This window comes from Carcharodon carcharias, chromosome 4, assembly GCF_017639515.1.
Source record: "Carcharodon carcharias isolate sCarCar2 chromosome 4, sCarCar2.pri, whole genome shotgun sequence".
Classification (NCBI taxonomy): domain Eukaryota; kingdom Metazoa; phylum Chordata; class Chondrichthyes; order Lamniformes; family Lamnidae; genus Carcharodon; species Carcharodon carcharias.
The window spans coordinates 2967841-2981884 of NC_054470.1; the positions used below are offsets into that span (position 1 = coordinate 2967841).

Here is a 14044-nt window from a genome sequence, read left to right on the forward strand (position 1 = left end):
ATATGGTTAATTAAGTTAGTGTAGTACCAGTAAAAAGGACTAAACAACTGATCTATAAATACTAAGATACTCATAGTTAAATCTTAATTTATTTGCTGTAATGATATTGTGTACATAATTTTCAAATGATTGGAATATGCATTTCTATAAATGTGAGTAAACTGAAAGAACCAAGTTGGCTTCCCAATTAGAGATGTTGAGAATCTCAATTACAGTTGAAACACAATATCTCTCAGTTAGCAAGGGCATAGATTAGAACATTATGTTGAACTGCTTCAAATAAAAGCAGAACTGATGAACTCAACCCTACTGAGCCCACAGCCTATTGGAAATGACACAAATTGAAGTTTTGGCTCAAATTCTTAAATGCCGGCTAAAAGAGATGCTTACAAGATATGGGAAATAGAGTGGAATTGGCAAACCATGGGTCTGAAATGGGGTTCCTCTAGTCTCTTGCCTCAAAAATTCTGTTAAAATGATGGATTGTGGGCGGTGGGGATGCTGGCAGAATTCTTCCATCATCTGCCATGACTCAGCCAATTACGCAGCACTATGTGGCACTTTCTCATGGGGAGAGATCCAGAGGTGCAGCAAGCAAAAGCCTGCTTTTTGTGGCCTCACTTGACCTTGAAAGCTTGGCAACATTAATGGTAGCAGTCTCGTATCAACAGTATGTTTAATTTTAAAATCCAATGCACTATCATATTCAAGTTTTTATACCATTCAGTTGCTAGGCATTTGCGGGGGAAAGATCTCATCACCTTTGATTAGAAATATAGTACTCGAAAATATTTTCACAATTGTACCTAGCCATCATCATTGTCATCTTCATTCTCTTCTCTCACACAGAGATGTATGAAGCGGACGAAGCACATACTTATGTCTGTTTCTGGAGCTAGTCTTTCCTGGAACAGTTGCTAGCCTGTTGCCAGAGGCTATAGCTTGAGGGATGCCACTCCACATCAAGCATGACTGACCAGGCGACTCTCCCACTCTTATTGCCCACCATTGACGTATTGAAAGGATTTATAGGTTGATAATCAACCTGTCCGGTCACATTACGAGCATACCTTCCACGGCCATCAAGTCCTGAAGTGGGACTCGAACCCAAAGCTTCTGGCTCAGGGGCAGGGACACCGCTCATTGTGTCACAAAACTTCCCCCATATCTATTAATACTTAATTGAAAATTAAATTCTGAATATTATCCATTTGTTGATCTATTCTGGAAACAAAATACTATGCAAAAGAAAAAAATTCTAATTCACCTTAAGCTGTGGGTTCTAAAAAATGAAATTTGATTTACATGACATTGGTATTTGCTGTACATAATTAGTAATGAATTATTCTGATTATCTTTAAACTTCAAACTGACTAACCCATTTGTTAATACTAGACTTCAAGTGATTGATTAGATTTTGATATAAAGTATAGCTAACTAATAAGCGAAGATTAGAGATGGCAGCACAGGCACAATTGATATTCCATTGAGAAAGACTCTGAGTAGGATGCTCCATCCGTGGCTAACTAAGGAAGTTAAGGATGGTATTAAATTGAAAGAAAAGACGTGCATTGCTATGATGATTAGTGGTAGGCCAGCAGATTTGGAAAATGTTAGAAACCATCAGAGGATGCCTAAAAAATAATAAAGAGTGAGAATTAAGAGTATGAGAGAAAACTAGCAAAAGAAATGAAACACAACAAAAAAACTTCTGCAATCTATATTAAAAAAAGAGTGGCTAGTGAATGTGGGTTCCTTAGAAGATGAGCTTGGGGAATTAATGGAAAGCAAGGAAATGGCAGAGAATTCGAACAAGTATTTTGCATTGTCTTCACAATAGAATAGGAGAAAAGCAGGGGGCAAAAGGGAGGGAAGAGGCTTAAAACAGAAGCCATCAGTAGAGAAAAAATTTACTGGGAAAACTAATGAGACTAAAGGCTGATAAGTCCCCTGGATCTGATGGCCTGCATCCTAGGGTCTTAAAAGAAGTGGCTGCAAAGACAGAGGATGCATTGGTTGTAATCTTTCAAAATTCCCTAAATTCTGGAGAAGGTCTCAACAGATTGGAAAACAACAAATGCAATATCTGTAACTAGTTGGGTGCCACAGGGTTTGGTCCTTGGGCCGCAACTATTTACAATCTAAATTTAATGACTTGGATCCAGGGATAGAAGGTATTACAGCTAAATTTGCAGATGACACCAAAATAGATGGGAAAGTAAGTTGCAATGAAGAAATAAGAAATTTACAAATGGACACGGACAGGTTAGGTGAATGGACCAAAATTTGACAGAAGGAGTTTAATGTGGATAAGTGTGAGGTTTTCCATTTTGGTCGGAAGAATAAAAAGGCGACTTATTATTTAAATGGAGAGAAACTTCAGAATGTTTCAGTGCAGAGGAACTGGCTATCCTCGTGCATAAATTGCTGAAAGCTAGTATGCAGGTACAACAGGTAATAGGGAAGGCAAATGGAATTTTGGCATTTATTGCTGAAGAAATAGAATGTAAAAATAAGGAAGTGTTGTTGCAACTGTACAAGGCATTGGTGAGACTGCACCTGGAGTACTGTGCATAGTTTTGGTCCCTTTACTTGAGGAAGGATGTAGTTGCATTGGAGGCGGTTCAAAGGAGGTTCACTAGATTGATTCCAGAGATGCGGGGCTTATCTTATGAGGAGACATTGAGCAGTTTAGGCCTATACTCGCTAGAGTTTAGAAGGATGAGAGGGGATCTAATTGAGGTATATAAGATGCTAAAGGAGATAGACAAAGTAGACGTGGAGCGGATGTTTCCCCTTGTGGGGCATTCTAGAATGAGAGGCCATAGTTTTAGGCCAAGGGGTGGTAGATTTAAATCAGAGATGAGGAGGAATTACTTTTCTCAAAGGTTCGTGAATCTGTGGAATTCACTACCTCAGAGTGCAGTGGTTGCCGGGATGCTGAATAAATTTAAAGAGGAGATAGACAGATTTTTAATTAGTAATGGGTTGAAAGGTTATGGAGAGAGGGCGGGAAATTGGAGTTGAGGCTGAAATGAGATCAGTCATGATTGTATTGAATGGCAGGGCAGGCTCGAGGGGCTGAATTGCCTACTCCTGCTCCTAGTTCTTATGTAATATCTCTATTCAAAAAAAGATGTAAACCGAAAGCAGGAAGCAATAGGCCAGTTAGCCTGACATCTGTCATTAGGAAAATGCTAGAATTCATTATTAAGGGAGTAGTAGCAGGAAATTTATGAAATCGTAATACAATCAGCGTCAGCATGATTTAGTAAAAAGTAAGTAGTGTTTGACAAATTTGATTTTCACGGATGTAACAAGCAGGGTGAATAAAGGGGAATCCGTAGATGTGGTGCATTTGGATTTCCAAAAAGCATTTGATAAGGTTCCACATAAGATAAGAGCTTATGGCGCTGGGATGGTGATATGCTAGCATGGATAGAGAATTAACTAACTAACAGGGGGCAGAGAGTCGGAATAGATGCATCATTTTCAGGTTGGAAAACTGTAATGAGTGGAATGCAACAGGGCTCAATGCAGGGGCCTCAACTATTTGCGATCTACAGAGGGATTGACAGGGTAGATGCTGACAGGATGTTCCCCCTTGTGGGGGAATCTGGAACGAGGGGCCACAGTTTCAAAATAAGGGGTCTCCCATTTAAGATGGCGATGAGAAGAAATTTCTTCTGTCAAGACTCGTATGCTTTGGAATTCTCTTCCTCTGAGAGCAGTGGAGGCTGGGTCATTGTCTAACTCAGCCTTGAATATATTCAGCTTTTTGATCAACAAGGGCGTCAAGGTTAATGGGGCGCAGGCAGGAAAGTGGAGTTAAGTCCACAATCAGATCAGCCATGATCTCATTGAATGACGGAGCTGACTGGCCGACTGCTGTTTTTCATGATCTTAATGTAATAAAGTGAGCTTTTGGAGAGTGAGACTGACCTATATTTCTACGTCTGCAGGAAAAAGCTCTGCCTCGAGTTCCTCCATCTCAGAGTTTGTTAAGCTGGAATGTGATTCAGAGACACTCATAACATATTAGAGAAAATCTTCTCCAGGGTACAGTCACACCTCTGAGTATAGTGCAGATGCAAGAAGGAGAGAGAGATTCTGACTCAGGCAGTAGGATACAGGGACCAAGGGAAAGTAGAGAAGGAGATCCTACAGACACTGGTCTTATCCAGCAGGTGCAATATCCTGGCTACTTGTGAGAATAAGGATGAATGTTGCAAGGAGGATGATCAGAATAATAAGTACGGCACTGTGAAGCAGGAAGTCATCCAAGGGAGAGCAGAGTAGAAAGGATTTAGTCATATGGGATTTGATAATTAGGAGGAAAGATAGAGCCCTCTGTAGCTGATAATCCAGGAGGGTATGTTGCCTACCTGGTGCAAGATAAATGAGCATGTCTGAGCAACTGGAGAGAAACTTAGAAAGGGAGGAGAAGATCCAGTTGTCATAGTTCTTGTTGAGACCAGTGACATGGGAAAGAAAAGGGAGAAGGTCCTTCTAAGGGAATATCAAAAATTCAGAACTAAATTTTTTAAAAAGGGTGGTAATCTTTGGATTATTACTTGAACCGCATACTAATTGGCATGGGGCGAACAGATCAGGAAGATGAATGTGTGGCTGAAAAACTGGTGTGGGAAGGAGGGATTCAATTACTTAAGACTTTGGCAGCAGTATTCGAACAAGAAGGAGCTCTAACATCTGAACTGGATTGTATGAGCAAAAGGATCAGTAGAGTTTTGGATAGGACTCTAAGGTAGTAAGAAGGGGTGGGGAAAGAATCTAGTGAAAATAACATAAACCAGAGTTAAATAAGAGGTGAAAGTAAAGGTCAGCCCAAGATATATGGTGAGAGAACAGATACACTTATAAAACATAAGTATGAAATGATTGTTAAAATAAAGTTAATGGAATAATTAATAAAAAACAAAATAAGCTACATGTAAAAAATATACAAAACATCTGATATAAAACTGAGGAACTGCAGATAATTTGTAGCGAGGGATCAGGCATAGTGGGGAGAACTGAAATTTGACTTAATAAAGAACAGAACTAGCAGTTGAATATTGTGGGATAAGACACATTGAGGAAGGATAGGGAAGGAAGAAGGGGGTGGATTTGAGTAGCTGTCCTAATTAGAAATGGCATGATGGCAGTAAAAAAGACACATACAGAACCCTTAAGCATAGAGGAAAATAATAAGGGACCAGCCACATCAATGTGGGTAGTCTATAGACCACCTAATAATAGATAGGAAATGGAGGAATAATTATGCAGGCAAGCCTCTGAAATGTGTAAAGGGCATAGAATAGTAATCATGGGATTTCAACTGTTCCCAAGTAAAGAGGTAAGGGAAAGGGAACATGGAGTGGAGATTTTACAGTGTGCTGTTATCCAGTACATAAGTAGCCCAACGAAAGGAAGCACGATTGGACCTAGTGATGGAAAATGAACCAAATCAGGTAAGAGCTGTAAGTGTAGGGGAGCACCTAGCTAATAACAATCATACCATAATAAGGTTTAAAATAGTTATTGGGAAAGATATAAATAAGACAAAGGTCACTGTAATAAATTGGGAAAGAGCTAATTTACAGGGAATGACAGTGGAACTAGGAAACTGGAAAAAGTAACAAAGATATAAATAGCAGTGGAACTATTTGAAGTGGTGGTCAATATAGAAAATAGGAGCAGGAGTAGGCCATTCGGCCCTTCGAGCCTGCTCCACCATTCATCATGATCATGGCTGATCAACTAACTCATAGCCTGATCGCGCTTTCTCCCCATATCCTTTGATCCCTTTCTGACTCCTTCTTGAAAACATACAATGTTTTGGCCTCACCTACTTTCTGTGGTAATGAATTGCACAGGCTCACCACTCTCTCTGGGTGAAGAAACTTCTCATCTCAGTCCTAAATGGTCTACCCCGTATCCTCAGACTGTGACCCTGATTCTGGACTCCCCCACCATCAGGAACATCCTTCCTGCATCTATCCTGTCTAGTCCTAAACTCCAGCGAATATAATCTAACCAACTCAACCTCTCCTCATATGTCAGTCCCGCCATCCCAGGAATCAGTCTGGTAAACCTTCGCTGCACTCTCTCTACAGCAAGAATATCCTTCCTCAGATAAGAAGGCCAAAACTGCACACAATATTACAGGTGTGATCTCACCAAGGCCCTGTTTAATTGCAGCAAGACATCCCTGCTCCTGTACTTGAATCCTCTTGCTATGAAGGCCAGCATACCATTTGCCTCCTTTACCTGCATGCTTACCTTCAGCGACTGGTGTACAAGGACACCCAGGTCTCGTTGCTCATTCCCCTCTCTCAATTTATAGCCATTCAGATAATAATTTGCCTTCCTGATTTTGCTACCAAAGCGGATAACATCACATTTATCCACATTATACTGCATCTGCCATGCATCTGCCCACACACTCAGCATGTCCAAATCACACTGAAGCATCTCTGCATCCTCCTCACAGCTCATCCTTTCACCCAGATTTGTGTCATCTGCAAATTTGGAGATATTACATTTAATTCCCTCATCTAAATCATTAATATATATTGTGAATGGCTGGGGTCCCAGCACCGATCCCTGTGGTACCCTACTGGTCACTGTCTGCCATTCGGAAAAAGACCTGTTTATTCCTACCCTTTGTTTCCTGTCTACCAATCAGTTTTCTATCCATCTCAATACACTACCCCCAATCCCATGCGATTTAATTTTACATGCTTAACAATAGAGTTCACTTTAAAAAAAACTAGCCAATGAAACACCATGGATGAATAAAGAGATAAAATTAACGTTAAAACGCAAGAAAAAGTCATGCACTAAGTACAGTGTATAGGCAACAAAAGGAGAGAATGACAAAAGATTATGAAGAAAGTCAAAAACGCAATTAGGAAAGCAAAATGGAATGACAAAAGTAAATTAGTAAGAAACATAGAAACAGTAAAAGATTCTACATACACAAATAAAAGAAAAATCCAGGTAGGAATGTGGCTGTTAAAGGATGCATAAAATCAACTCTCAGGTAATGACAACTAAATGGCGAAATATTGATTAGTTACTTAGTTTCTCTGGTGAATAGTGAAGCAAACAAGATGAGCATAACATGAGAAGAAGAGATCAAAGGCATTGAGATAGAAAGTGAGGAACTAATTTATAGATTAATCATACATAACAATGATAAAATCTATAATCCAGATGGATTGCATTTGTACATATTAAAAGAAGCACCGTTTCATATATGTAACAATTCATTAAGAAAATGGAAGAGTACCAAAGGACTGATTGACAGCTAATGGCACTCCTGTATTTTAAAAGGGAGAAAGAACAAGTCCAGGGACCTATAGATATCTTAGCTTAACATCAGTGATAAGAAAAATAATGGAATCGTGATTCAGAGATGAAATAGAAAAACATCTAGAAACCAAATATATAATAAGCAGCACAATTTCAGAAGGAGAAGTCATGTTTGATCAAACTTCATTTTTTTGAAAAAAAAAAGCAGAAAAGGGTGTATTAAGGCCACTTTAGTAGATGTAATATATTTGGACTTTCAAAAGGTCTTTGCAAAGGTACCACGTGGTAGACTTTTGACTAAGATCAGGATGTGTGGAATCAGAACATATAGCATGGATAGCAAGCTAGCTATAGAACAGTTAGGGGTTCAGGATAGCTTCCCAGACTGCCAAAAGGTGGGAAGTTGTGTTCCACAGGAGTCAGTGCTAGAATCACTGTTGTTCATAATTTTCATTAACAAGTTGGATTGGAGAATCAGAAGTACAATTTCAAAATTCTCAGATGACACCTAATTGCTAGGTATAATTAATACTGAGGAAGAATGTGACAAAATACGGTAAGACATTAAAATGGATAAGCGTGACAAGTGCTAGGAATAAGGAGGCCATAGACACCTTGGATAATAAGAATCTGAATGGGATAGAGGAGCAAAGGGATCTAGGTTCATTATGGCACAGAAGGAGGCCATTTGGGCCCTCAAGTCTATGTCGGCTGCCTGTAGAGCACTCCAATCAGTCCCATTCCCCCGCTCTATCTCCATAGCCATCAAGTTTATTTTCCTCAAGTGATTATCCAATTTCCTTTTGTAATCATTCCTCATCTCTGCTTCCACCACCCTCTGGGCAGCGAGTTCCAAGTCAATGCCACATGCTGTGTAAAAAAAAACTCTTCTTCACATCCTCCCTGCATCCCTTGCCCAAAATCTTAAACCTGTGTTCCTGAATCCTTGTATCATCAGCTAATGGGGAACAGCTTTCCTTTGTCCACCTTACTTAAACCTGTCATAATCTTGCACACCTCATTCAAATCTCTCCTCAGTCTCCATTGCTCATATAGACAACATGCATTGCTTTTCCTTCATCAGCCTTCTCTGTTACTTCATCAAAAGATTCAATTTGATGAGACAAGCACAATCTGTCTTTTACAAATCCGTGCCTTGATTTTTTTCCGTAATTATTGTTTCCAAAACCTTGTGCACCATAGATGTTAAACTGACCAGCCTGAAGCATGAGGAATGTCCTTAGTTCCTATCTTGAGTATTTGCCATTCTCCAGTATTCCCGATATCTAGGGTAGATTGGAAAATTATGGGGAACCCTTCCGCTATCTCCAATCTACCTCCTTTAGCAACCTGGGATCCAAGCCACCGGGACCAGGCACCTTATCCAGTTCAAGCATAACCAGCCTTTCCAATACATCCTTCCTGTCAATTTTCACCCCACCATTAACTCTCCATCCTTTTCCTTGGTAAACATTGATACGAAGTACTTATTAAGTTTTCTAGCCTTGCCATGCACCTTGAAACACATATGGCCCTCTTTGAGCCTAATAGGCCCAACAGGATAATGAGGCAATTTAAAAAGCAAAGAAAGTACATGGGTTCATTTTTAGAGAGATAGAATTGAAGAGTAAAGAAGTTGTTAAATTTATATCGAACCTTAGATCAGCCACATTTTAGTTGTTTGGTAGTATAGAACTTGAGTATTGCTGAAAAAAAGCTGGACAGTTAACTGTTCCATGCTGCATACTCCATGGCAACAGCTTCGCCAATATGAATCCACTTGCCAACCACTTCTGATAGTGTCTGATTACAATATCATTTCCAACACTGGAGTGCAAATATAAGACTAAATGTGACACCATTGTCCAAATGGCGTTCCAAAAGGCATTCAATAAGGTACAGCACGTAAGGCTACTTAATAAGAGAGCCCATGGTGTTGGGGGTAGTATATTAGCATGGATATAGGATTGGCTAACTATAGAAGACAGAGTTGGAATAAGGGGGACATTTTCAGGATGGCAACCTGTAACTAGTGGAGTGCCACAGGGATCAGTGGTGGGGCCACAATTATTTACAATATATATTAATGACTTAGATGAGGGAAATGAATGTACTTTCGCCAAATTTGCGGATGATACAAAAATAGGTGGGAAGGCAAGTGGTGAAGATGACACAAGGAGTCTACAGAGGGATATAAACAGGTTAAGTGAGTGGGCAAAAAAGTGGCAGATGGAATATAATGTGGGAAAATGTACTTTGGCAGGAAGAATAGAGGAGCTGAATATTATTTAAATGGAGAAAGACTGCAGAAGGATTTGGGAGTCCTTGTGCATGAATCCCAAAAAGCTAACATACAAGTTCAACAGATAATAAGGAAGGCAAATGGAATGTTGGCCTTTATTTCAAAGGGAATGGGGTATAAAAATAAGGAAGTCTTGCTAAAACTATACAAGGCACTAGTTAGACCACACCTAGAATACTGTGAACAGTTTTGGTCCCCTTATCTAAGGAAAGATATACTGGCCTTGGAGACAGTCCAGAGAACGTTCACTAGTTTGATCCTGGGTATTGAGGGATTTTCTTATGAGGAGAGGTTCAGTAGGTTGGGTGTGTGCTCATTGGAGTTTAGAAGAATGAGAACATATAAGATTCCTAGGGAGCTTAACAGGGTAGATGCTGAGAGGTTGTTTCCCCTTGTGGGAGAGTCTCGAACCAGAGGCCCAATCTCAGAGCAAGGTGGCACTCATTTAAAACAGAGATGAGGAGTTTCTTCTGTCAGAGGGTAGTGAATCTATGGAATTCTTTACCGCAGAGGGCTGTAGAGGCTGGGTCATTAAGTACATACAAGGCTGAGATAGACAGGTTTTTTAATCAGTAAGGGAATCAAGGATTATGGAGAAAAGTCAGGAAAGTGGAGTTGAAGATTATCAGATCAGCCATGATCTCATTGAATGGCAGAGCGGACTCAATGGGCTGAATGGCCTACTTCTCCTATGTCTTATGGTCTTAAGCGCAGTTGAATCAGCAAGAATTACCCTATCCCGTATCTGCTTTGCTAGCTGGTGGTTTAAGTCTAGAGTCTACTATCACAAATTATCAGCAAATGTTTGTAGAGATCTTGAAACAGGGTAAATTACATCCTTAGATTTACTGTTTTTCTTGAGGTCTTTTGGCTTCATGTCATTAATTGTTGACCCTGTGATGTGAACAGTATTTAACCTTTTTGGTTCGCTTGGGCTATAGGTGGAAATGGTATACTCGCTGCTCTCAATGCTTGGTACACACGACAAGGATGATATGTCTCGAACTTTGCTAGCAATGTCTAGTTCTCAGGACAGCTGTATAGCTATGCGTCAGTCTGGTTGTCTTCCGCTGCTGATACAGCTTTTGCACGGCAATGATAAAGACTCTGTGCTGCTAGGCAATTCACGTGGCAGTAAGGAGGCCCGTGCAAGGGCTAGTGCTGCACTACACAATATCATCCATTCGCAGCCGGATGACAAGAGGGGAAGACGGGAGACCCGTGTTCTTCACCTGCTAGAACAGATCCGTGCTTACTGTGAGACCTGCTGGGAATGGCAAGAAGCACATGAGCGAGGCGTGGATCAGGATAAAAATCCAAGTATGACATTTTCTGTACAGTTTTATATGTGACTTAATTTCACTGCATTTTTCTATTAGAAGAAGCAGCCTTTAAGAAAGAAACCATATAAGGAAGTTCTGCTTTTAAAATTCTTCGTTATAATAGTGTGTGTAGATGGCAACTACTTTTGTTAAAGATATATTATTAAATGAAAATAGTAATTGTGTTTAAGGTAGGTTTCTCTTTGGTATCACAGCTTGAAGACTTTTGCAGTTATATTGTAATCAATCATCCTTTCAATCTTGTGTCTGTTGCATGTGAGATGCTGCTGTTAACATGAGGGAAAATGTCATCTGTCCAAAGCCACGTCCATTTTCTCCTGTGGCTATAACAATTTGTCCTTGTATTTGACAAGATTTAAACAAGCATTAATATTATACCTGCACCAAGTTCTAAATCATACTCCCCAACACTCCACCCTCACCTTCTCCAATGTACTAGTTATAGCTAGCACAGGCACCGGGCATCTGCCAATGCTGCTCTGTGACTGCCTGTTGAAAAGATATATTAGAGAACTGTACTTTTAATGGACTTGCTCTTTTTTGTCCCTTTTGTGGGAAAATGACGGTTAAAGTCATTTTAAAAAAAGAGTTTTGAAACTTTATCATTTAAGTCACCCAATGTTAAGATCTGTCTTTGAAGCCCAGACAAAAAGATTTCCTGCTGTTGATTGTTCCTCCTTGTTTAAACATAACTTGCCCATGTTTCCCCACCTTCCATATAAGATGCTGTTCTGGGCCATATGAAGAGGTCATACAAGCGCCAAGCTGAAACTCCAAATAACTACTGTTGGAATAAAAATATGTTTAACAATAACCTTCATAGGAATGCATGGCTGAAGTTAACCAAATGGCCCTATATATCCAAGCTAAATTGCTACCTTATAATGCTCTTAGGTACATTCTTCGTGTTCCATGAAGACTATAGAGATAATTACAACCTTTTTCATTTCTCAGGTTTTTTTTTTGAAGTTATCAAGGACAGTCACAAACAGATCTCCTTGTGTTAATGCAAAGACATTGCAATCAGCAGAGTTCAAACCTCTTCATCATGGAATAAAATGCTATGCAAAAGACCAGGCTAGAGACACCTAAGCCCATAAAGCTCAAGTGTTAACCTTTACAATGAAACTAAGCCCGCTAATGTCAAAACTTCAGTATCTGAGGGCCAAGTGTGATCATTGGGGGGATGCAGTCTAATTAGTGGCAGATCATTACTAAATAAAGACAGTTAGAATCTTCGACTTCAACAGTGCCTACCCAAAATGTAGGTATAGAACTGTTAATTCATGTGTACAGCACCCCTTTGTCTCTTGCTCCTCAAAAACATTGTTTATTAAAGATATTTTACAAGCTCTCAAATTATAGAGAAAGCTCCTCCTGATCAAGATAGCTGGCATTTTTCTTTGTTTAAATCATCAGTGGGAAGGTGAGAATTCTTTTGCGTGTTCTTTGTGCTGCTCAACATGCCATCGGCACCAAAGAGGAAGCCTGGTTTACTTTTACACTCATGTTCATAAACCAGCCATTTAAATTAATCTTGGCTACTCCTGGTGGCCATTTACATCTTAAACAGTGCATTGTGTAAATATGCCTATTCCTTTCAGTCTAATCATCTGTGACGTGCTTGTTTCCTGTATGTATTTGCACAATAAAACCTGTAATTTATTTTCTGCACTATATCGTAGGCACTTCCGTTGAGTATTATTTTTGTTCACTGAACACAGAAAGAGGACTTTTTTTTTACCTTGACATCCTCGTAAGCAGTTAATGCAATTCCAGTTTTCAGCTTCTTTAAATATTGCTATACTAGCAATGCTGGCTTAAAGAAAAAGGTAAAAGAGCTGGATATGTTGGTCTTTTACGTTTGTGTGTTCACCAGCTAATTAAAGTGAATGGACTGGCCAACACTGACCCCAATATCGAGTATAATTTTAGAAATTTGAATTGATCTATGTTGTATCAAACAAAATATTTATTTTAACTACATTAACTTGTTATTCAGTAACAGAAAATGGAACTTTTTGTTGCCTTTTTGTTCTCAAATGATATAATACATCAGATCAGCTTCTGTTTGCTAAGATTAATTTTAATTGACTTCAGTGATTTCTGGAATTTGTTAGGAAGTTACACTATAATGAAATAGTGAAAATATATCATTAAGAATTATCAATTACCTCTTGTTTAAAGTTTATGTATGCATTGTGTTGCTATAGTGCCATCTCCAGTGGAACACCAGATCTGCCCTGCAGTGTGTGTACTTATGAAGCTTTCATTTGATGAGGAACACAGGCATGCAATGAATGAACTAGGTAAGGAATGCCAATCGTGTCTACTAGATTGAAGAATGTACGTGCCATATTCTGTACTAATTGATGAATTCAAAAATTGATTGCGCCAGAACAAATAGTGCATTACTTTAGTGGCCCTTGGCAGGAAAAATTGTAGTGTCTTAGAAATTTCATCCCATTATTGGACTCCAAATCACTGCACCATATATTTGATTTCCAACATTAATTTGGAATGCTTGTGACAGTGTACTATATTGACCGTGGTGGGGAAGGATTAGAGGAGAGTCAAGAAATAGAGAGAACAAGGAACTCTACAGAAATGCACCTTCAGTTAACGTAAGGAAATGTCAGGAATGATGGTGAAAATTATGACCTCCACCATCTACACTTCCAAGCTGCAGCTCAAGAGTTAGTTGTCATTATGAAAGTTGGAGGCAAAACCTAAAAGAGTAACAAATATAAAAATTGTGATTTGTGGCCTGCTAGTGCTGGCTGTTGATATTGTAATAAAGTGGTAATTAAGCTTGTTTTCCTGGACATTTTTATATTCTAAGAAAGTGACATTCAGCTTTTCTTGTCAATTATCTGATTTTTCTTTTAAATCCACTGTTTTAAGATCAAACCTCATTTTGGGTCATGACCTTGTCTGGAGAACATGTTTTGCTATTAAGTTACACTAGATTAGTCCTATAAGGAAACCCTCTAAAATTACTAATTAGAATCTCCTTTGCCCAGTTTTAAGAGGGGAAGAAAATCAATAAGTTATTAGCTGTATGATATGTTCATTGCTGAGT

General features: G+C 39.2%; 1 protein-coding gene across 5 annotated transcripts in view; it reads left to right on the forward strand.

The window, feature by feature from the left end:
* apc (APC regulator of WNT signaling pathway) overlaps positions 1-14044 on the forward strand; it is a 258558-nt gene that overhangs the window by 213437 nt on the left and 31077 nt on the right. For all 5 annotated transcript variants that reach the window (XM_041185629.1, XM_041185627.1, XM_041185626.1 and 2 more), the window contains 2 exons: positions 10561-10939; positions 13176-13271. In XM_041185629.1, the coding sequence (XP_041041563.1) occupies positions 10561-10939; positions 13176-13271 (475 nt within the window). The remainder of the gene's footprint in view (positions 1-10560; positions 10940-13175; positions 13272-14044) is intronic.